The sequence below is a fragment of the Lissotriton vulgaris genome, chromosome 12 (genome assembly GCF_964263255.1).
Source record: "Lissotriton vulgaris chromosome 12, aLisVul1.2, whole genome shotgun sequence".
In the NCBI taxonomy this organism is placed as follows: Eukaryota; Metazoa; Chordata; class Amphibia; order Caudata; family Salamandridae; genus Lissotriton; species Lissotriton vulgaris.
The window spans coordinates 47,542,694-47,567,881 of record NC_141700.1 but is presented as its reverse complement, the minus strand read 5'-3'; the positions used below and the strand labels follow the sequence as shown (position 1 = coordinate 47,567,881).

The 25,188-nt window shown below is 47.6% G+C and overlaps 1 protein-coding gene across 1 annotated transcript in view; it reads right to left on the bottom strand.

Moving 5' to 3' along the window:
• Positions 1 to 6,136: 6,136 nt before the first annotated feature.
• REX1BD (required for excision 1-B domain containing) overlaps positions 6,137 to 25,188 on the bottom strand; it is a 64,719-nt gene continuing 45,667 nt past the window's right edge. Inside the window, exons 4-6 of the mRNA XM_086947021.1 lie at positions 13,325 to 13,529; positions 8,034 to 8,122; positions 6,137 to 6,576 (exon numbers count right to left, since the gene is read on the bottom strand). Coding sequence (XP_086803147.1) covers positions 6,504 to 6,576; positions 8,034 to 8,122; positions 13,325 to 13,529 — 367 coding nt within the window. The 3' untranslated portion in view covers positions 6,137 to 6,503. The remainder of the gene's footprint in view (positions 6,577 to 8,033; positions 8,123 to 13,324; positions 13,530 to 25,188) is intronic.

Below are 25,188 nucleotides of genomic sequence, written 5' to 3'. Positions count from 1 at the left end.
ACTGGACCATCATGGCCGACCGGGGCCGATGTTTATCACTTCCGAGCCGGCTGCAGCGCCACCCGAGGTCCCGGCTCGCCCGCAGGGAAGGCCGGAAACTTCACGACGACGGTTCTCGGTCGTCCGGGGTGGTATACGAACTGGAGTTACACGGTCGGGCCCCGCCTTCGCTCATCTGCACGGGGCCACGGCTGGGACGCAGGATCATTAGCAGGATGTTGCGGGAGGCGAGGGCGAGTGGCGGAGCCAGGCGTCTATGCGGCCATGTTGGCCGCCGTCTTGGCTCCTCCCCCACCTTAGGCTGTCTTAAACCATCTGGCAGCTGTTTCCGAACCGAGTTCAAAGCTTCCAATGCGACTCTGGAGTACTGAGCTCTACCCAATAAGAAGCTCAAACAATTCCGTGGGTAGTCCCACCAGACCGCCAAGAGATTCAGGGGTGTAGGTGCTCTTCCAAGATTGAAAGAGATCCAGCACACCCAGAGGCTTCACCACAGCAGTACCGCGTACCAGAGATCCTCTCCTTCCCCGTCGTCCTCCTTAGCAAAGACCGGTTGTGGTTAAAAGGTGGGCTGGGGTACTCAGCTAATTCTTTAAAGCAAGCTAAACAAACATTCCCTGTCTATCGTGTATACTGACCTCCTACTGTTCTCTGGTCTGTAGTATTCATTTTAAGCCATGGAAAAATCACATTAAATGTTAAATCTACAGGAAGAACATACATTTACAGAAGAGGTTCATAAGGCAAGAATTGTAAAGTCCATACAATTCATGCAAAGCAATTTTGGAATTCCAGAACTTGTAAAAGAAAGAATTATGAAAAAGAAATTGTTGTGGGAATGTGTTTTGGGGGTTAAGGGAACATCTGCTATCTGCTGAGTTTGTCAACTTTGTGCTGGTTCAGCTCATGAAGACCACGACTTCAGCTGTTTTGAGTAATAGGTGTAAAGTAGACGTGTGGAGCCGCAACCTAGCTGCAGTAAGTATTCTTTGGACACACGGGTCTCTGGCATGTAAGGTTCGATTAAGCTTTAGAGTCGTGTAGACCGTAACGATAATGAAGAGGTAATGAATTATAATGTACACCTGAACTCTTTACTTCGAGTCTCACTCTTCCACAGCCTCACCCTGGTCTACAGTGCTGACCTCCTAGTCCTGGTGACTTCCAACCCTACAGGAGCTCAGTTTGTCCCATCTAGAGGGGTTCCCTTTCTTCTTCTGGCAAATTATTCCACTTGGGAAAAGGGAAAGGACAAGTGTGCATGATAAATGAATTGGTTGAGAAGGGATAACATTTACGCATGGGTAGTTTAGCGGCATGCTCTTAAGTGAGATTAAATTGAAGCAGTACTCTGAATCAGTTGTAACCTCTTCTGTAGAAGATTTAAGAAAATGTAATGTTTTGGTCTTTTAGTAATCGCTTTGGTAAATATACACCATTTTTTCTCTATTTTGGTTTTATGGATTTTTATTTTTAATTCAAAAATAATGTTGATGCTGAATAGGAAAGATTATCTTTGCCACACGTCAGCAGGCTTTTTGAAACCACTAGCTGGTCCTCTGTGAGTATCTTTGTCTCGGTACTTTTGGCTTCAAAAAATGGGCACACCTATATTTTATGACCCTTTGAAAAAATGTAAAGGAGCAAAGTATTCTGATAAAACCACTTTCTATCAGCCCACACAAGCGCAAACCTTGGAGCAGATGTTGTTGCTACCCGAATGCAAAGCATTTGAAAACATTATTAAAACATTACTCACGTGGAGCATTTCGTGGAAAAAACAGAGCAACATATGTTTTTTGGGCAATTCTAATAAAAAGAAAATTCTAGGTGCTCCTCAAGTACCCTACCTTGTCGCTTGAGCTTGAATACCGCGCCCACCACATCAGTGTTAAGATCCTCTTTGCTAGGAGTTTGAATCCAGGCCCTAGAACACAGCCTCTGGATAACAATGGCCTATGCCATTTTACCGCTTCCTCCCACCCTATTGGCTACCAAGGAAGGTACCTGGAGCCAAGTAGGCATGCTGGTAGTGGCTTCTGGCTGCGGCGTCTGGTCCCACCAGTTTATGAAGATACATGGCCTAAGAAGCAGTGAAGGGCAGGGAAAAGATACAAGATGGTGTGGTTTGGCTGTGATTCCATCATTTAATAACTCTACTCCTGAACCACACTCTGCACTAAGAACTTATGAAGAACTTGAGCAAATGTTAAAAGCAAAGCCACCCAGGCCGGAAGTCCAAAGAAAAGTGTGTTTAAACGCATTTTCAGCAGGCTGCTGGCATCCTGGCCTGCTTTTTGTTTTTCTTTTCATGGCCCTCCCTAATCTTTCCCTCTCACCTTCCACTACTCCTCCCATATGTTGAATAATTAGACAATTAAAGAGGACAGGTGAGAGGGGGCACGACATTTGGTTTCACCAGGGGTGCCCTCTAAGCAAAGGCCAGTCAGTTCTGGTTCAAAGGTGGGTGGAGACTAATTTAATACCCCCCCCCCCCTCAAAATGTCTTCAATCAAACATTATTTTTTATGAAGCATTATTTTCACAAACACATTTACATTGCAATGCAATTAATTTAGTTGCACAGTTTCCCCAAGAAATCTATAACAAAGACGTCGTTTAAACAAAATAACTGTATGGAGATTTAAAACTACATTTGCTCCAAAAACACTTGTAGTTGAACACTGTTCCAAACCATTCTAGTACATGTATGCGCCTCAAAAGAAGACATTTCTTCCAGCTCCTTGCAAACTAAGAACAAAGCAGGCAACGTTTCTAATTAACTGAAATGGTGAAGGGGGGAATCTACTGCCGTCTGCGACTAAATCACCCCTAAAATGTACGCCGAATGTGTGCGTTGAGCCTGGCATACTAAACCTTTGCTTCACCTTTAATTGGTGCAAAAATCAATTTTCAGCGCCTCTGCTAAGTGCGCAGGGAGCGTCGGCTCCAGAGCTGTTCTCAATTGAGAGAGCTGTTCTGCCGAATTCCAGAATAAAACAAAGGCCTGAGAGCTTGTCAACATGCAGCATTCATATTTCCACGCGTGCTTCAAAAATTGCAATAATAGCTCATAACTCCCGCCCAGTACTGCTTTTTTTTCTAAGCACAGGAAATGTACGAGTTTCCTTTCCCAGACTGCAAGGGGCATGAGTTATATAGACTTTTAAATTGTTGCCTAACGAGCCTGTGACGGAATTCTCCTTCTGAAAATGTATGTTCTCCCTTTTTATTTAACTTTTACTGTGCTTTTTTTCCATGGCTTAAATGGAATACAACAGAACAGAGAACAGCAGGAGGTCATTATATATGATGGACAGGGAATGTTTGTTTAACTTGCTTTAAAGTTGGGCAAGTTAGGGGATATGGGCAGCCAAACACCACAAACGGAACACCCCCAGGCACTTCAAGGTTAATGAAAACAATTGGGGCTGCCTGCCTCTTATAATCGAGGTGTCATTGACATGGCAGGAGCCGCGCGGTCCCTGTCTGTCACAGGTAGTGACGTGGCCTCATCAGGCTCCTTCGCGATTTGCTCCTAGGCGGCCATCTTGAAGGAACGTTTGTTATATGGTCCTCTTCCTCTCTTATGAAAGACTTACTGATGCAAAGCACCACTGGCATACTATGTACCGAAGGGGCTAAAACTGAGCGACTGTCCCTCTACTGCACCAGGAAAGGCAGTCCCACATCATCAGAGAAAGTTTAGGGTTTGCCAAGTCATCTGTGGCCATCATAGGGTTTCTTCCAAAGTAAACATACCCTCTTTAAGACCTTACATGTTTTGCTTTGTGAGAACTCGTGGCAAAGAGGACGTTTGATCAGAGTTACTCTAATAATGGTGCAAAACAAAGTTCAAGTAGTAAACTAGCAAATATGTTTGCCATTGTCTTCATGACATATTATAGCTTATACAACAAACAACGTTTTCTCAAATTGAAAAAAAAACAAAAAGGAGTACTATCTTAGAAAGTGAGCAAGAATGTAAGAACATTGATTGTGTGCATAGCTACCACAAAAGTGCAAGAAGAACTATATATTTAAAGAATATTTGTCTTCGGTCATAGTAACCCAACAAGTAGACAAGACTTTGAGACACCGTATGTGCGACGTGGAGAAGGAACCAAAGTGAAAGAATGTATCTATGAAAAACAAAAAAAGCCAAGTATTGTGGGGAAATTATTGCAAAAAACCAAAACAATACAAAGAGGACGGATTGTAGAGAAAACTACAAAATTACATGTGCAAGTAAAAGCTAACAAAGTGATAGAAATGAAATTTGTCAAGTGTCCGTAGTAAGCTGTAAAGGAGACCTGCGGTGAACTTGTGGGCGAAATGAAGACGTTGCAGGGCGACTCCAAAAAAGAGAGAGTTTTCCCAAGCAAACCCAGAAAGGACCGGGAAAGGGCACAATCAAAAAAAGAAATTCCTTTCTGTGTGTTTAAACTCTTATGTACAAATTAATTACAGAAAACCATTTGTTTAGACCAATTTCAAACTAAACATAGCCCTATATGAACATTCTGATCACAACATGAACATGTGTGTATCTTTGTAATTTTTCTTTATTAAAAGAAGTTAGTTTAAAATAGATGCATATTTTTTCATAATACATTAAAATCAATTACATATATTCTTCACAATGACATTACATTCAATTCTCATACAGTTTACATCAATACATATTTCATAATACACATCATTTTAAAAAGGATTTTTTGTACATATAAGAAAGTCTGTGTGTCGACGCGTTTCAGTGCTTCGTTTTTATAGAACACCTTCCTCAGGACAATATGATTTAAAAACATCAAATCTTCTTTTTCTTATTATAGTCTTTCGGGTACCAGATGAGTATCCCTGGGGTCACAATAGATGGAGAACCTCAAATTCAATTCTCTATTACATCAGAGGATTGGATGCATAGTGTGCCATGCTTTGCTGTAGACTACACCGGTCTTAAAAAGACTATAATAAGAAAAAGAAGATTTGATGTTTTTAAATCATATTGTCCTAAGGAAGGTGTTCTATAAAAACGAAGCACCGAAACGCGTTGACACACAGACTTTCTTATATGTACAAAAAATCCTTTTTAAAATGATGTGTATTGTGAAATATGTATTGATGTGAACTGTATAAGAATTGAATGGAATGTTGTCATTGTGAAGAATATATGTAATTGATTTTAATGATACACACATGTTCCTGTTGTGATCAGAATGTTCATATAGGGCTATGTTTAGTTTGAAATTGGTCTATACAAATGGTTTTCTGTATTTAATTTGTACATAAGAGTTTAAACACACAGAAAGGAATTTCTTTTTTTGACGTTGCAGGGCGTACATGAGCATCAACAAATTGCTTCAGGTAAAGTCTGCTGGGTGCACGTGGGACAACTTCCAAGGACCTCTAGGCGGCGCCATAATGAAAGACAAGCCGCCCCCCCACACACACACACACACTGCAATCTAACCGTGGCTAGTTTTTAGTGTTACCCTATGAGGTACCAGAAGAAAGAAAGAGGCTGATGAAGAGAGTGGGCACGAGAGAAGTGAAATAAAAGAAAGACAAAGTAAGTTATGAGGGAGAAAACAGTCTTGTCAGATGAGGAAAAACAGGATTAGTATGAGAGAGACATAAGTGGGAGAAGAGGGCTGGATAGAACAAGGGCAGAAAAGGAAGGATGAGAAAGAGGGATAGAGTGAGGAAGAAGAAAAACTAGTGAGAGGACAGAAAGAACAGCCATTGTATGTGAGAGGGAGAGGAAAGAAAAAAGCGTAGAACTACAGGAGATGTCAGAGGAAGAGGGAGTAGGGGTGGGATAGAGCGAGGGAGAAACAGGAGTAAGAGATGGAGAAAGGGCAAAAGAGTGGAATGAAGATGGATGGAGTAAAAGAGAGTGTATGAGTAACGGTGAACATTCAGACTACATGAGGTACAGTACCACCACCCGGTTCTTAAAATGTCTCCGGTCACTGCATGGCCCCTCATTAAACCTGTTGTCACTACTGTCTAAGCGGGTATTACATTGCTACCTCTTAATGTGTCTTGATATCTCTCAAGTACCAACAGCCAATGCAAAGGACCCCATCACTAAGCACAACAGCTCATTTTGTTGGTTGCATGAGTAACACACGTATTTGTTAACAAAGGAAGTATTTTATTTTGTCCAAGGCGGAATGCTCAAAATTGAATTGTTATCCTAAACATTTCTGATCCGGATATTCTTCCATTCCACAAAGGGTGGCAAAGTTGTGGAAAGCTCCTCTCGTCGATAGTTTTCGTCATCGATATGGTCATCCCTAGATGTTCCCGACTCTGCACGATGTTGTGTATATTCCTGAAATGCACAAGGCATGACAAGAAAATGTGTTTACTATGCCAAGGGTCAGTAAATGGGCCACAATAAGACCATTTAAGAAATAGTTCTGTGAAAAGCTGCTTTTCCAAACAAAGGTTCGCTGTTAGCCCATTTTCAGCCATCGTCAAGTTCCGCAACGTGATCATCACTCCACCTCCTCTGAATCGTACTTGAAGTCCTGCAGCACTTCACTGATTGCCGCAATGGTTTTAATTATCCTAGAAAAATGGATGGAAGGAAAGTATAAATAAAAGACACATGGGCTGGATCAGCTGGAATGTATAACTTTAGGTACTGTTTATGAAACACCCTGTCAGAGGCCACATTACACCACAGATCTCATCAGCACTGCATAGTCGGCATCTCTAAACAAGCGCAATTACCAAGTGCCCCAGGCGATGGCTTTGTTTGGTCTGCTTTACCGACAGGAAGACAGAAGGGAGGGAGTGACAGAGGGCCTGACCAGTTTATGCGTCCTAGTTTTTATTGACATACCCTGCACATTGTAAAATATAGGGGCATATGTAGGAAGGGGGCCCCGGGCAACGTGACGCAGTGTCTTTGTAGAATTCTGTCACATGGTCTTCCTAGCACCACTGTAAAAATGTCAGGCAGGCGAAACCCCTCTTTGCAACAGGATGCAGTCAGCCAGCTTTCTGTATTCTCATAAGTGGGCTTGAAGTTTGTACTGTAGTGATCTTGGTTGTCTGTTCAGGTACGGAGTCCTGCATGGACCAGTTGGCTTGTCCCCATTAATATTTATACCATAATAATCCATGTTCTTTAAAGGAATGACTGTTGTAATGGAAAATTGAAGGTTAGTGATTGCCTTACGAACCAGAACCACTTGGCGGGTCAATAGCGGTCAGACCCTGGTTGTAAGACAAAGGTCCACTACCCCGTTGCGTATAGTCTCTGTCTGCTCTAATCCTTCAGATGTGAAAAGCTCCCAATGTAAATGGTGAAATACCCCCAAGTGCTAACTAGTTTCAAAACTGAAATGCAAGTTAAGAATTTTCTTAGTGTTCGATAGAAAGGACGGAAACTACTTTAAGCCTTGTTTGGGGGTCCAGCTAAATCCCTCCCCTTCCCAAGTGCCACCTGCAAACATCAATCTACAATTAAACCCCCCCACCCCCCCAAAAAAACACCATCTGCAACCTAGGGTATCACACCCATAATCCTGGATTGCCATCCTAAAACCTTCCTTTCATGGTGAATGAAAAAGGGAAAAACCTTTTTGAGAGGCTGAGCAGGAAAAAAGGAGATTAGTACCTTAAGGTTTATCTGTAACAACAAGTCTCTCTTCCTCCTCTGAAGGCGAGACCGGCCTGGAATATTAGTTCTTGTTATTAAGGGGTACTCATTATTGGTTTTGTTTATACTTTGCTGGTTACGACCCATTCTGGAGATGTTTTAATGGCCTTAATTTTCAAACATCTAGTTTCATCTATCTGGTGGTGAGCAAGATACGGGGCCTTTTCATTATGTGTGGATAACAAGAAGCAGCGGATAAGCACGCCTATGACGCTGGGTGGAGAATTAACCCAGTATATGCGAGTATACTCTAGTGATAGAACCTTCTATTAGGGCCAGAATACCCTCGTGAGTGACAGCCTGCTTTACAAATACACATACCATACAGGCGCATCATGCCAGATGGTAGCCAACATACTTGTGTTTTAGTTCCTGCACTTCTTCCTGATGCGTTTCAGTCCCCGGGTGGTCCAGCACGTTCTGTTTGGCAATCTGCAGTCTGGCTGTCTGGAAGACAAAAAATGCAAGCTCCTGATAAAGGGTTGGTCAATACTACCATTTGAGACGCAATCCACAAATATAACACTATGCAAGACAGCCTGTACCCAGGAAAAACTCAAAACAAGGCTTTAATCAGAGCCATGAGCATTCTTGGGCTGAGACAAGGAACATGGTTAAGAAAAAGAGAATTACAGTAAAAATATTGGCCATTGTTGAAATGCCACATGTTCATCAGTTGGTGAAGGAAAGGACAAGCCGTGCCATCAGGAGCATTGCCATGAGCAGGAAATATTCAATTTCAACAATATCAAAATCATGGCTATCAACAAACAATTATTGCATCCACTTCCCAAATAGATGATACAGATTTCCATAACACAAAAACAGTGTGGTTAAACAATGCCAAAGTATTTATAAGATTAAACACCACCAAAAAGTTGAAGGAACTCTCTTTGTATCATTTGCAGGTCTACGTTTGGAGATCAGCAATGGGTCAATGGTTAGAAGCGAAGTTTGGGCATACAAATGCAGCCGGGCCCAACAAAGCTGCAGCTGGTATGTGAAAAGAGAGGCAACATATGTAAAAGTGTGCTCATCAAGTGAGGGGCTTTCATGCCTCAAGCCAAGGATTGAGGAAGAGTCGGTATTTCATATTCTTTGAGAAAGAGATGAGATATAAACTGTTAAAGTAAAGGAGGGGCACTCTTCCAGAATGGTTGTGGTCCAGCCTCATATTTGTTTCACTGTGACCTTACGATAAGCATGTTATTGTTGGTTGGAAGGTGTTTGTCGGTATTCAGTGGATTGAATCGAGGCATCAGTAAGTGCCCAAAACCAAGCGCACTGCTTTGTAGCAGAGTCTGCTCTCCAGTCGACAGCACCCTTTGTGTCTTTGTACATTAATACAATGGGATCATTAATACAATGGGATCAACCATTGGAGACTTCCAAAACGAGTCTATCCACAGTTCTACATTCCATGTCAGAGACCTAGCAACAAAGTGTCACAGAGGAAACAATGGATATAATAGCTAAAAACACCCTGAGGAGAACACATCTTGTTATGCAGACTTGTAGTTTTTTTTTTTTAGCATTGGTGCACTAGCTTTAACTTAAAATGCAGACAAGTGTCAAAGACTTTGTCAGTGCATGGGAGCAAACTATCTGGGGGAATTTTCATTGATGTTTTTCTTCTCCAAAAAGGAGATTGGGTTACTACTAATAGAGGGCTTAAAGCATAAAGCGGGAATGTCTGTTGTCCCAAATCGTAAGGCATGATGACTCCACTCTTTCGGGCAAGCCTATCAGATCAGGATGCAGGAGAAGGTAGAGCAGCATGCCTGCAAGCGGGCCCAGGTTGAGCAGGCACCAAAGTATCTGTGCGTGCGGGCCACATCCGAGATTCAACATTGCCACTACTTCTGAAGGCACTAGACCTGAAGACTGGCATCGAAACACCTGATCACTATTTTTATTGCCTTGCTCCCCTTCCACAAAGCTCCTAAGTCGATTAACTGGTGTAGAGACGCATTAAACTAACACTGAAAAAAACTGAATGAGCTGATTTATCAATACAACACTCCCTCTTCAGCCAAGCCTTCTGATGGCAAATCACTCATCACTTGACATGGAGAGAAAATCCTGTTGACTACAAACACCGTGCACTTGCTTGTTCCTCATTAAGTGCGCCTCGCTGAGTTTGCTAAATCTTGCAGATCAATTCTGGCTTAGGATGTCAACACAGTGTTCTTCACAGTAGCAAGCTCTCAGAACTTCTGTCCAGCCAGTTATGGATTACTGTTGAGCCCACAAAGTCAGTTTGCCACTGAGGTCGACAGCACACATTGAATAAGAGTGCCACAAGCCACAGTGGATTCATTACAATATTTTACGCAAGATCGCTTGTGCTAATAGATCCTCACGAGTCGACTTACAAACTCAAGGTGTTGCAGGTAGACAATTTGTGTTTTATTACCCATAAAAATACTCCATAGTGCTCCAGAGCTGAGGTAATCATGTGGCAGGCACCTCTGTTGCTGCATCTGTGATTCTCAAAGGGATGTTTGTTGCAAGCAGTGCTTAAGTGAGGGTTCTCGTCAGGATACCACCGCCGATAGTACTACACATTGCCCCGACCAGCGCTGCCAACAACAGTACCGACACAACTACTAACCATCGCACTCCTACAAGTGTTACAATTCAGACTATTCCAGGCCCCCAAAGCTAGAACATTGGCTTGGGCGGCAGGTAATAGTAATTTTTAATGTATATTGAATTAATAATGAACTGTTGCTGTGGTCAGCTCTTCATTAACTAGACAGCATCAAGCACCGGTGACAATTAAGTGCTGGTGCCAACCACTGGAAACCACCGGATCATATTAAGCGCTGGTTGCAAGATGTCCAGGCTTGGCACAGAGAAACAACGAACACTAAAACTTCCTTATGCATCCGTCTCATCGTTTCTGAAGGAAGAGCAAACCTGACCTTTAGCATCTAGTCTGAGACCTTACATGGAGGCTTTATTTGACAGGAACGCTGTGCAGATTAGGTACACATGTCCTCGTAATAGGTTTGCCAAACACTGCCAACTAATCACTTAAAGAGCCAAAGTAATATCTTTTTCCAAGCTCAGAAATTTCAAGAAAGAGGGGCATAGTGCTCCTCCATCATGTACACTCCGGTCTGCGGCATAAAAGCTATTTTTAAAAATAAAAGGCTTTACATTACAGAATACGAAAATGTACTTTTGAGAGCTTAAGCTAGTTATAATAGATTTCTATTGCGTGATAGGGAACTTATCATTATAAACTGCGTTTCTTCCCAATTTTCTTTCATTGACTCTTAAAACGCAAGCAAGTGGGATTCAAGTGGACAACATGATTCCCTGCATTTTTAAACATTTTAATTAGAAAAATAAATGTTTATCCTCGTCTTCTGCATGTCCCAGTAATGGCATTGTTTGGATTCCATTGTGGTGAGTAGGCAGCACTGCCAAGGGAACGGCACGCCCTCCACTCTATGCGCTACCACAAACCCTACTTTGTTCGTGACAGCGGACGCGCAGCCAGCGCCAAGGGGGCCATTTTCTTCTGACAAACATGCCACAACACATGTCAGCGAAGAATTGACTGGGGTACAACATACCTCGAAGCTGCCAATTTCTGGAACTGTGCACACAGAGGATGCCAGAGAAAACAAGAAGGCTTTTGTCATGCCAAGCTGCTTGCATGTTGCAGTAGATTTTCTATATTTCTCTGTTCTTCAGTAGAAAAACAGGGTTGAAGCCACCTTGCCCATTCATAAACGGGTAGCAAGCACTATATAAATGCAAACATTTTCCCTCTTGTAGCCCTCCACTATCCTTCTCAATCCAAATAACAGCCTAACATATCGACTGGTCAAATTAATTTCATATTTCACTATACTAATTCATCACTAATCCTCTATGGGTCCCGGAGTAGCGTGCTACTCGCCGAAAAAGTGCTTTGACGCCTCTTCATGAGTAGTAAGCGCTATATAAATGCAATTACAATACAATACTGGAATGGTTGTATTTTAACTACATAGACTGATTAATATACCAGAATGCGGATTTATAGATGCAGAAACCTTTAATTAAATAAATACGAATAAATACATTTGTCAGGGTAACCCTTAAGAACTGAGGTTTGTTTAATGGTATGGGCACACAATGTATCCTATAAGCCAAGATGGCATGAGACAATCTACAAATTCCGGAGTGCAATGCAATACCGCATTAACATGCTCTTGCTATATCAGGCGATAAAGGGTGGGAACTCTCAATGTCTTTATCAGCTGTCAGGTGGCGTCATACCATTCCACTGCGCTCCATCGCCTGCACCCCACTGAGGTACTCTGATGCACTGGCACGCAGCTTGGCCAACTGGGATCTACATCCTCCCTCCACTCATCTTCAGCTCGTGCATCAGTCTGGCACACTTGTATTTGGGGAAAATGTGTGTTTTCTCATAGAAAGCTGATCTCTGGGACAAAATGAGAAACTTATCAAATATTTCAGAATAATATTTGGGTCCTAACTTATCCTGATTTAGGGCCCCTTGATGATGCTGTACAATATTTCAATAGCGCTACAGGGTCCATTTCTGCAGATATGGTGGTTGTTTCACGACTTCTGAGAAGGCGTGTCATTATCTGTACACCTAAAGCTTTCTATGTCAATCTTGTTCATATATTGATCTGCTGTCACCGGAGCCTCTTAATGCAAAGCTGCCTGGCCCTCAGGGCAACAAGGGAGAAACTAACATTCAAGGAAATGCAGATCACCAGGTGGGGTTTACTGGGTGACTGCAGGAGATGAGTGGGGGAGGAGTCCACAAGCAGCTACAATGTAGCACATGTAACTTCAAGAGGGACCAATTAGGTCCACCTTCCTTTGCTGAACTTGCAGATAAACTCAAGCTATAATGAGACCACATGAGGGGTTAACGTGATCCCTACAGTAGTATATTCTCATGATCGAGATGGCGATCTGCCATTTATGCATACGCAGATCGATCATTTTTAATAAATTCAGTGTTTGATCTCAGTGTTTAGGTAGTTGTCCATTTCATGGCAAACACTGCACAACAATGCCTGCAAGGGACAGTCCTAAGCCAGGTATAAAAACGCAATACACAAGAAGCACAAAATCTGTAGCCGCTCACCCAGGCAGGGTGTGTACCCAGAATCCCGCCGCCTATGCTCCCCAAGTGATGGACCACCGTCTCCTGCCAGGGACGCAGTAGAAAGTGAACAATACAGGTAGCCTTATTAGAACTGAATCAGCCAGGTAAGGAATCATGGAAGATGCAGAAGTGGAGGCACAGTGCTCACGAGATATCAATCGAGAATGAGTGGAGAGGCGCTGCGCTTCAGCATCAAGTACTCCGCACGCCTTCTACATGTCTGCAGCCAACATCTCAACTTGGACAGCAGCCTGCTTCTTTATCAGATATTTCGTTACCTTGGAAAAGCGCAAAAGTATTGCACAATTGGACCAGGTGTGTCTGTGTACCGCAGTTGGTTTACAATAGTCGACTGCTCTGTCTTGTATGTATTGTTTGCTTCCTTGGTGCTTAATAATCACTAGAATTTATATCCAGTGCCTGTAACGTTCCCTAGTCACTTATATAGTCGATGAGCCCAAACCTTACCCTCCCATGGGAGGTACCCTTGCCACCCGTACCAGTTCCAGTCTCTCCTTCTCGTGCTCCTGCATGCTCTCGATGTGCTGCGCCAGGTCCGAGCGGCCGAACACCTCTCGGAAGCGGTCTTTAATCTGGATCATCTCCTTGGAAATGCCACCAAAGGCCAGGGTGATTTCATGGACCAGCTGCCTGTACTGCACGAACCCATAGTGCGGACTGGTCCTCAGGTAGGCCTGGTGTCCCCTGGAAGACAAGGTTTCATACAGTTAGGAGCAAAAACAAACATTCTGACAGCCAGGTCACACACCCACCCTTGTGGCCCACTAGCCCCTGCCTGCCTCGAGCTCTGCTGGACTCGGTCTGACAGGGACACTCACAAACACCAGCACAGCATCTTCACAAAAGAACGTTTAAGTATGAAGGGAAATAAAATGAATGTAGAAGCAGGAATGTTGTCCACATGTGTGCAAGTCAGTGTTACCCATCACCTTCCCTCCGCCCCTGCATAAATACAAGGACGTGGCCTGTGGACGGAACAACCACTACAAGTAGGGTGACCAACCGTCCGTAAATTTCACGGACAGTCCGTAATTTCGCCCGTCTGTCCGTTGTCCGTGAAGGATTCTTTAACGGACGCCATTTGTCCGTAATTTTAACCCCGGGCACCGGTCGCACTACCCTAAAGCCGGCACAGCTTCCACCATCCTCCCTTCTTGACTCTGATGCAAAGCACAGATACCCAGCATCATTGGAGAGGCACAGCGGGATGGCAATCATCACACCTCCAGCCCTTGATTAGCTGTTAAGAGGTGCTTGAAGATGACCGAGAGGGAGGGGCGGCAGCTTCAGGAGCAGGGGCATCTATTCAGATGCAAACAGCCCTGAATGCTCCATGTCTCTGCGATTTAGGAGGGCTTCACACATTCCATTTCTGCCCAGGGCCCCAAACATCTTAGAACCGACCCTGGTTACACTGCGCAGCACTGGTTCTCTTCACAGAGCTTAAATACTGTCACTAAATTGTAAACAAACCTCGTTTCTTCTAACATGCAGTCTTAATGTAATAAAATTAAGAAATGGCACAATCGAACCCACACTGATTAACAAAGTATGGAGGACAATCAGTTAAATCAGTTCTCTTGGAGCATCTCCTGTAAGTACTGTACATCACAGTGGGGGATGGCAAAACTAACATTTTGGAAAGAGTCTGTCTTCTCGTTGTCTTGTCCAGGAGGGGGTGAGGAGCCCTACCCCACCCTGGAAGAGACCAAGATTATACTAGAATACTCCATGCCCACCCCTGTGCCCACCCTGGTGGATCCTGTTCCCCCTCCTGTGATGGCTACTGTCCCCCCCACCTGCCCTCCGCCTGTGATGGCACCTGTCCCCCTCCTGTGGTGGATCCTGTCTCTGCCCTGGGTGGCTTCTGTCCCAGTCCTGGAATGGCTCATGCAGCGAGCGTGAAGTTCTTGATGGGCCTCTTGTCAAAAAGGCTCAGCTCAAAATTAATATGAAAAGGTGGGCGCGTGAGTAAGTGAAGGGATGAGTGGATGGATGGATGAATTAGTGAAAGGGTGAATGGATGAATGAAAGATTAAATAGATGGATAATGAGAGAGGATGGATGGATTGATGAGTGAGTGGAAGGATGGATGAGAGAAAAGGTAAATGGCTGGATGTATGGGTGGAAGGGTAGCTGGATGAGTGAACGGGCGGATGGATGAGTGGAAGGATAGATGAGTGAAAAGGTGGATGATGAGTGAGTGAGTGGGTGGATGGATAAGTGAAATGATGGATGGATTGATGAATTGATAAATGCAAGGTTGAATGGATGGAGGAATGAGTGAAAGGGTGGATGTAAGGATGGATGAGTGAGTGAAAAGGAGGGTAGATGAACAAAAGGATGAATAGATGAGTGAAGGAGTGAAAGGATAAATGGATGAGAGAAAGGATGGATGAGTGATAGGGTCAATGGATGGATTCATGAGTGGATTTAGTAGATGGATGGGTGGGTGGATGGATGGAAGGAAGGATTACTAAGTGAAAGGGTCTATGGAGGGAGAAAGGGAGGATGGATGGATGACTGATAGAGTGGAAGGGTGGAAGGATGAGTGACTGGGTGGATGGATGACTAAGTGAAAGGATGGCTGGATGGGTGAAAGGGCAAATGACTGGATGAGTGAATGGAGGGATGGGTAGAAGAGTGGATGGATGAGTGTACAGATGGATAGAGTGGATGGATGAGTGTACAGATGGATAGAGTGGATGGATGAGTGTACAGATGGATAGGGTGAAAGGGTGGATGGATGGATAATGGATGGATGAGTGAAAGGATGGATGAAGGGATGGATGAGTGAAATGATAGATGGAAGGATACATGATGGATAGTTTTGCAAATTGTTGAATATGTTTGGATATGACTGGGCTTACTTCTATACTATTGCAAGACCTCTGATGTGTCTGTAAAACCTAGCCAATTGTCCTGAAGTTTTGTCCTGAATTTTGACCTCCTGTCCTGAATTTGTGTCCTGAATTTTGACCCTTTGTCCTGAATTTCTACACTCCCCGTCCTGAATTTGCACCAATGCCAGTTGGTCACCCTAACTACAAGGAACCGTGAAAGTAAACTTGTTAATACAATAAATAATGGTATCCCCTTTCCTGCCCACCCCCTAGCTCTTCTCTCAATCTATATCCCTCACACAGATTCCTATCAACTCTCACCACGGTTTCACGACTGTCCCTTCCACAGCAGCTCCTGCAGGGTTGACGCTTCCTTCCCTTGCTCACAAGCAAGATGCCGTGCACCCAGGTCAGTCCAGTCATTCCTCCAACTGACCAGACTCCAGGCGATGTTCCCTCATCTGTGGGGAGTGGACTGTCAGTGTGACACCAACACACACACACAGAGGCCAAACCGCAAGCACAGAGCCCAGACTGCAGGCACAGAGCCCAGACTGCAGGCACAGAGCCCAGACGGCAGGCACAGAGCCCAGACGGCAGGCACAGAGCCCAGACGGCAGGCACAGAGCCCAGACGGCAGGCACAGAGCCCAGACGGCAGGCACAGAGCCCAGACGGCAGGCACAGAGCCCAGACGGCAGGCACAGAGCCCAGACGGCAGGCACAGAGCCCAGACGGCAGGCACAGAGCCCAGACGGCAGGCACAGAGCCCAGACGGCAGGCAAAGAGCCCAGACGGCAGGCACAGAGCCCAGACGGCAGGCACAGAGCCCAAACCGCAGGCACAGAGCCCAAACCGCAGGCACAGAGTACAAACTCCAAGCACAGAGCACAAACCGCAGGTACAGAGCACAAACCGCAGGCACGGAGCCCAAACCGCAAGCAGAGAGCCCAAATCACAGGCACAAAGGCCAAACCGCAAGCACAGAGCCCAAAACGCAGGCACAGAGCCCAGACTGTAGGCACAGAGCCCAGACTGCAGGCACAGAGCCCAAACTGCAGGCACAGAGCCCAAACTGTAAGCACAGAGCCCAAAATGCAGGCACAGAGCCCAAAATGCAACTGCAGGCACATACCCCAAACTGCAGGCACGGAGCCCAAAATGCAGGCACAGAGCCCAAACTGCAGGCACAGAGCCCAAACCGCAGGCACAGAGTACAAACCGCAAGCACAGAGCACAAACCGCAGGCACAGAGCACAAACCGCAGGCACAGAGCCCAAACCGCAGGCAGAGCCCAAATCACAGGCACAGAGGCCAAATCACAGGCACAGAGGCCAAACCGCAAGCACAGAGCCCAAACCGCAGGCACAGAGCCCAGACGGCAGGCACAGAGCCCAGACGGCAGGCACAGAGCCCAGACGGCAGGCACAGAGCCCAGACGGCAGGCACAGAGCCCAGACGGCAGGCACAGAGCCCAGACTGCAGGCACAGAGCCCAAAAAGCAGGCACAGAGCCCAAAATGCAACTGCAGGCACAGAGCCCAAAAAGCAGGCACAGAGCCCAAAATGCAACTGCAGGCACAGAGCCCAAACTGCAGGCACAGAGCCCAAACTGCAGGCACAAAGCACAAACTGCAGGCGCAGAGCCCAAACTGCAGGCACAGAGCCCAAACTGCAGGCACAGAGCCCAAACTGCAGGCACACAGCCCAAACTGCAGGCACAGAGCCCAAACTGCAGGCACAGAGCCCAAACTGCAGGCACAGAGTACAAACTCTAAGCACAGAGCCCAAACCGCAGGCACAGAGCACAAACTGCAGGCACAGAGCCCAAACCGCAGGCACAGAGCCCAAACCGCAGGCAGAGAGCCCAAATCACAAGCACAGAGCCCAAAACGCAAGCACAGAGCCCAAACCGCAGGCACAGAGCCCAAACCGCAGGCACAGAGCCCAGACTGCAGGCACAGAGCCCAAAATGCAGGCACAGAGCCCAAAATGCAACTGCAGGCACAGAGCCCAAACTGCAGGCACAGAGCACAAACTGCAAGCACAAAGCACAAACTGTAGGCGCAGAGCCCAAACTGCAGGCACAGAGCACGGATCAGCAAGCACATACCCCAAACTGCAGGCACAGAGCACAAACTGCAGGCACAGAGCTCAAACTACGGGCACAGAGCCCAAACTACAGGCTCAGAGCCCAAACCGCAGGCACCGAGCACAGACCGCCAGCACCGAGCACAAACCGCAGGCACAGATCACAAACCGCAGGCACAGATCACAAACCGCAGGCACAGAGCACAAACTGCAGGCACAGAGCACAAACTGTAGGCACAGAGCACGGGGCGGCCCCTAAATCGGATTGACTGGGAAAATTTGGTGTTTGTTGTGGGGCGGGGAGTCATTGTGGTGTGACTGCAATAGGTGTGAGGAAGATGGGAGGATGGCAGGGGGTTGATGGGGTGCTAAGAATTACGCTTTAAGGGCTGATTACAAAGTCTTTTAACAGAACTCGATTGAGTCCAAGTTGGATGGAAGAGCTGCTGTTTGCAAGATATTAAGTCAGGCAGCCCCCTGTTGTGCCCTAGGCCTGGGCCCAGCTCGCCCACACCCAAGGCTGGCTCTTTACAGAGCCCAACCAACAGGTGCAGGGTCTAGGCTGCAGGTACATAGCTCGGGTTACAGGTGCAGGTACTTAGCCCTTGCCTCAGTTACAGAGGTCAGGCATCAGTTACAGAGGTCAGGCCTCAGTTTCAGAGGTCAGGTGCATGTACAGATCACAGACCGTAGGTTCAGAGCCCAGACCGCAGCTACAGAAGTCATGACACAGGTACAGAGGTCAGGCCTCAGTTTCAGAGGTCAGGCCTCAGTTTCAGAGGTCAGGCCTCAGTTTCAGAGGTCAGGTGCATGTACAGATCACAGACCGTAGGTTCAGAGCCCAGACCGCAGCTACAGATGTCATGACACAGGTACAGAGGTCAGGACGCAGGCACAGAGGTCAGGACGCAGGCACGTAGGTCAGGACGCAGGTTTGACGCACAGCCCATGGCTCCAACCGTGAGAAGAGGCTCCTGTTCGCAAACAAAAGTTGTCAACAATTAGCGTCTTGGGAAGCGGGCTAACCGTGAACATATGGAGTTTAAGTGCCCCATGTTTATCTTTCATGCTTTGAGAACTCGACCAGGCATGAAAGGCCTTGTATCCCTGCCATCATACGGACATGTTTAGTATGTTTTTATAAAAATAAATGAACGAAACAAACTCCAGACCTGCTGTGGGGATCCGGCCAAGAGGCTTCAAAAGTCAGATGGCTCACAGGGTCCGCCCGCCGCACGCTTCTGACGCGAAGCGCTGATTGCGCTCTTGAAGTGTTTGCAGCGTGTGTGGCACCCTAATCCTCTTGGAGCAAAAAGAGGGATTAGTGTCCCTTGAAAAATGAAGCAAATTGCTCCGTTAATCAGGGTGGCGTACATGAAAGCAGGAAGTGCCCACCAACGGCTGAAGTAGGTTCGCGGGCATGTGGTAGCCATTACAGCCTTCTCGCGACAGACGTAAACGTGGACAAGTAAAAAACAGAGACACGACGGATCTCTGGTTCTTCCAAGCTCGTGGTCATCACTAATCAAGATGCTGATAAGTGGTGGTGTGTGGGTGTCACTCCATTTCTGTGGTTTTGTTAAGCATGAACTAGGCCCACCACTCTCAGAGGGCGTTACAAGGTTGGGGAATCCTCACAAACGGCCACAGTACACCAGGTGTTATTACTAGTGTGGTCATGTTTATCCATTCTGCTCTGCCACCGATGGTGACTTCCAGCCACACGAAGGTTGGCCAAGTAGTGGGTGGGGGTAGTATTTGGCAGGATTGGCAAGAGGCCCGTGGGGCACTCACATTAAGGGACATTGAGGAGAGCAGATGGGTCTCTTGAGTAGGGTACAGTGCCTAGGCCACAAGTCTGCTCTGGATAGTGAGCAGGCTTTGATGGGGTATTACTGCCCAGTTGCCACTTGGCTGTCCACCCACTGCCCCCTTGGCGGTACTGCCACCAGCTTTACTTTACCACAAAGAGGAAATGCTTTTATTTTTAAAACTTCAGACTTCGCAAACATTGTTAAGTTTGATAAAAAGCTAAATATGCAAAACTGCAGCATTGGCAATTTCTTACACTTCAATTTAGTAGAAAAGGTCAAATCAAGAAACCGTACTTTGGTCAAGAATGAGTAGTCCACAACATTTTTTTTTAAGCTTCAAAGTTCACGTTTGCCATCAGCCATTCAAAGAAAGACATTATAAATGTCAACATTTACAAATGACATATACCTCATACCGTACGCAAGATCAATTCCAACATCAAATCATATTGTAAACCATCATTAGAATAAGGATTAATAAACTGATTAATTAGCCATCTTCTACACCATCACGTGCACCAAGTAATTATAACTACGCGGGTAATACCTGCCAAATTTTTTGCCACCTGCTCAATTTCTTTTAGTACATTATCATATCTTCACAGAAGTACAGCCCTGAATTGTGGTTACAATGTTTGTGCACCAGAGTATTTAAGTACGTGAATGTAGGTGCTTCCAAGCACCAATGACTACTTCAATTAATGGATGAAATGCCCCAGCACTTAAAGTACTAAGTGCATTTTACAACCAACAATCCCTACTGGCTCATGGCACGCATCTACCCAAAACATGTAACACAAACACTGCATTTTTTAAAGATTTCCTAACAGGGAGGTACAAGCCAAACAGGTTTTAGGGAGCGAGAGAAGGCATTTTAAAATTTGGAGGCTAAATAGCCAAAGTCCCGACCTCTACGGTGGGATTTTTTTAACACGACGAAGACTTACATTATAGTCCTGAGCAGACCGAAGAGAGCAGGTTGGGCAGTATTGTGCATTGCTTGATACACTAGACAAAGGGATTTCAAGAAAATCCTTGTTTTCACAGGGAGCGAGTGGAGCGCATATCTATAAGGTGAAATGTGTGACTGCCTATCGAGGTCGAAAATCAGGCGACTCGCCGTGTTCTGAAGTAAGAGGAGCTTCGTGGCTTTCAGACCACCCAAATACAGACTATTACTAAAGTCAATTCTTGTAAAAAATTAAAGCCTGTACCACAAGTCTACGCCCTTCCTAATAAATAAAAGGATAGATTTCTTTCAACATTTTACAGTGACAAAAACAAGTGGACAGAATCTGATTAACTCGATAAGGTTGTGACAGGTTTTCGTCCAGGTAAACACCTAGTTTTTTACTACTGTTCTCGAAGCTGGTTGCGGGCCAAGATCGATTGATCGCTAAATATCTGACCAGCTAGTTTTATTATGACTGAAAACAAGTACCTGTGGAAGACATGCTTTAAAGGACACAATCAATCAATCAATCAATCATAACATTTGTATAGCGCATTACTCACCCGGAAGGGTCTCAAGGCGCTTGGGGGAGGGGGTCCGCTATTGCTCGAACAGCCAGGTCCTGAGTTGTCTCCTGAAGGCGAGATGGTCCTGGGTCAGCCGAAGGTGGATGGGGAGGGAGTTCCATGTCTTGGCCGCCAGGTAGGAAAAGGATCTTCCTCCGGCGGTGGCTCTTTGGATGCGTGGTACGGCAGCGAGGGCGAGGCTTGTAGAACGTAGCTGGCGGGTGGGCTTGTAGAAAGTCAGGCGGTCGTTGAGGTACTTGGGGCCCAAGTCGTGGAGAGACTTGTGTGCGTGGGTGAGAAGCCTGAAGGTGATCCTCTTGCTGACGGGGAGCCAGTGCAGGTCCCTCAGGTGGCCGGAGATGTGGCTGCGTCGGGGGATGTCCAGGATGAGTCAGGCGGAGGCGTTCTGGATGCGTTGGAGTCTTTTCTGTAGCTTGGCTGTGGTTCCGGCGTAGAGGGTGTTTCCGTAGTCCAGTCGGCTGGTGACAAGTGCCTGGGTGACCGTCTTCCTGGTTTCGGTCGGGATCCATTTGAAGATCTTGCGGAGCATGCGTAGGGTGTTGAAGCATGATGAGGAGATGGCGTTGACTTGTTTGGTCATCGAGAGGGAGGAGTCCAGGATGAAGCCCAGGTTGCGTGCGTGGTCTGTTGGCTTGGGAGTGGTGCCCAGGGCGGGGGGCCACCAGGAGTCGTCCCAGGCGGAGGGCGATGGTCCCAGGATGAGGACTTCCGTCTTGTCTGAGTTCAGTTTCAGGCGGCTGTTCTTCATCCACTCGGCGACGTCTTTCATCCCTTCGTGTAGGCTAGTTCTGGCGGTGGCGGGGTCTCTGGTGAGGGAGAGGATCAGTTGGGTGTCGTCGGCGTAGGAGATGATGTTGAGGTTGTGTTGGAGTGCGATGGTTGCAAGAGGTCTCATGTAGACATTGAAGAGGGTGGGGCTGAGTGATGATCCATGCGGTACGCCGCAGATGACTTCGGTGGCCTCGGATCGAAACGGGGGAGGCGGACTCTCTGTGTTCTTCCGGCGAGGAACGAGATGATCCACTCCAGTGCCTTCTCTTGGATACCGATGTTACTGAGGCGTTGAACTAGGGTGCGGTGGCAGACAGTGTCGAACGCTGCAGAGAGGTCCAGGAGGATGAGGGCCGCTGTTTCCCCGTTGTCGAGCAGGATTCTGATGTCGTCGGTGGCTGCGATGAGGGCGGTCTCGGTGCTGTGGTTGGCTCGGAATGCGGACTGCGAGGGGTCGAGGGATCCTTTCGTCCCGAGGAAGGCGGCAAGCTGTCTGTTGACTGTCTTCTCGATGACTTTGGCAGGAAAAGGGAGGAGCGAGATGGGGCGGAAGTTCTTGAGGTCGGTGGGGTCCGCTGTTGGTTTCTTCAGTAGGGCGCTGAGCTCGGCATGCTTCCAGCTCTCCGGGAAGGTGGCGGTGTTGTAGGAGGAGTTGATGATGATCCGGAGTTGGGGTGCGATGGTGGAGTCGGCCTTATTGAAGACGTGGTGGGGGCAGGGGTCGGTTGGAGATCCGGAGTGGATGGTGTTCATCGTGCGGGCTATGTCTTCGGTGGTCACCGTGGTCCAGGTGCGGAGGGTGGTGATGGGGGGGCGTTGGTTCGACGGTTGGGTGCGTGGGTGGTGCGCCGAAGCTGTTGTGGATGTCGGTGATCTTGCGGTGGAAGAAAGAGGCGAGAGAGTCGCAGAGATCTTGTGAAGGAGTGATGTCGTTGTTGCCGGTGCTGGGGTTGGAGAACTCCTTGACGATGCAGAAGAGTTCCTTGCTGTCGTGGGCGTTGTTGTCCAGTCGTTCCTTCAGTGATTTCTTCTTGGTGGTGCGGATAAGCTGGTGGTGCTAGCGGGTGGCTTGTTTGAGGGCGGTCATGTTGTCTGTGGTCTGGTTGAGGAGCCAGGCTTTCTCGAGGGTGCTGCAGTTCTTCTTGGAGTCCTTGAGTTAGTCGGTGAACCAGGAGGCTTTCTTGCTTCTGGGTCTGCTGGGAGGGTTCTTCAATGGCGCGAGGTCGTCGGCGTAGGCGGTCAACCACTGCGTGAAGTTGCGGGCTGCTTCGTTGGGGTCTGTTGTGCTGGCGGGTGGGTTCTGGCTGAGGGAGGTGGTGAGCTGCTCGGCGGTGATCTTGCTCCAGCTCCTGTGAGGAACCTGTTGCGGGTGGTGGTGGGTCGTGGTTCTTCTGAAGCTGAAGTGGACGCAGCTGTGGTCGGTCCAATGAAGTCCGGTGGAGTGGCTGAAGGTGATGTGCTTGCTGGATGAGAAGACGGGATCTAGCGTGTGGCCGGTGTAGTGGGTGGGGGTGTTGACCAGTTGCTTGAGTCCGAGGTTGGCGAGGTTGGCCAGCAGGGCGGCGGTGTTGCGGTCCATGTTGTTCTCCAGATGGAAGTTGAGGTTCCCTAGGAGGATGTAGTCAGCGGAGGGGAGGGCGTGCGGGCTGATGAAGTCCGTGATGTCTTCTCTGAAATGTGTGCGTGGTCCCGGGGGTCTGTAGACGAGGGTGCCTCTGAGGGTCGTCTTTGGGTCGGTGTGTATCTGGAAGTGGAAGTGCTTGGCGGCGGAGAAGGTGTCGTTGGAGTCGGTTGTGATGCAGATGGTGTTCTTGTGTACGATGGCGATGCCCCCTCCAGTCTGGTTGGTGCGGTCCCTCCGGGTGATCTTGTATCCGTCTGGGATGGCGATGGCGATGTCGGGTGCAGAGGAGGCGTTCATCCAGGTTTCAGTTAGGAAGGCGACGTCTGGTGAAGTTGTGTCGAGCAGGTTCCAAAGTTCAATGGCTTGTCTGTGGATGGAGCGGGTGTTGAGCAGGATGCATTTGAGGTGGCTGTTGTCGGTTTTCGGCTTGGTGGGTGCGGTGCAGGTCCGGAGGCAGGTGAACTTGCAGGCTTGACAGGTGAAGGGTCCGTGGGTGCGTCTCGGGTTTGCTCGGTGGCAGGCTCTGGGTCGGTCGGGTTTGAGTGCGATGAGGGTGGCGGCGTTGTAGGTCCGTCGCGTGGGCGGGCATCGTCGGGGGCCAGGGGTCCTGGCGCTGGGCGCGGTCCAGTCGTGGACAGGCGTAGACGGGCTTGCCTTTGGCGCGCCTTCGGCGCACAATCGGCGCACCCGCTGCGCGTGCTCGCTGCGCGTACGCGTGCACTCCGCCATAAATGGCCAAGTGGGAGGGAGGAGCAGCTGGGAGCCGGGAGCGGGGCGGTGAATGGGAAGGGACACAAAAAAGAAGGGGGCGGGGCCGCAGGGGAGCAGCGGCGGGGAGAGGGCGGGAAACGCGGCAGGGGCTGGGCACAGCAAGTGGGGCAAGCACACGCTGGGCAACACAGGTAATCGACAAGAAAAGGCAAGATACAAAATACAAAACAATAGTGGCAAGGCACAGAATACAAACGATCAGGGGCACAGCTGCGAGCAGCGGCGGCACTCGGCGGGATCGGGGGCAGCCTGGGCTCACTCACGGGGAGTGTACGCGGTGCGTGGGGTGGCCGGCTCAGAGGCTCAAGGGTCACACCATTCTGCTCTTGATCACCGTATTCAACATATTTCTTAAAGCCTAAGGTGATAGACCATATGATATACTGGTCCTGATGTTGCACTACCACATATATTGGTACAGTTCTGAGAGCTGTAAGTTACTCATGATATATAATTATTTGATTCAATTCACTAGACCATCCATCATACCCAATATTTTCACGGAGTTGTCTGATGTCTTCATGGGTGGACTGTGAAAAGGTGTTTCTATACTTACCCCGCTGTCTCCTAAGCAGGAAGAAGAGTACTGTCAGAGTAGCAATGAGTGGGGAACAGATGAGAGTAACAAAGGGGACGGATTGTGTGTGAGTGAGGAGCCAATATGAAGAAGGGGTGCACAATGCTTATAGAAGACCAAGGAATGGGGAGAGCTGGTGAGACCGGGGAAGGAATTAGGTAAAGGAGCTAGAGATGGTAAGGAGAGAGCGGGGTATGCAAATAAATTGCGAGGGATCATGGGATGGGATAGTGGAGGAATGGAGATCAGAGAAAAGGAAGGTAGAGTGGACAAATCAAGTGAAGAGAGAAGAACTGAAAGGCAGGAGCGGTAACA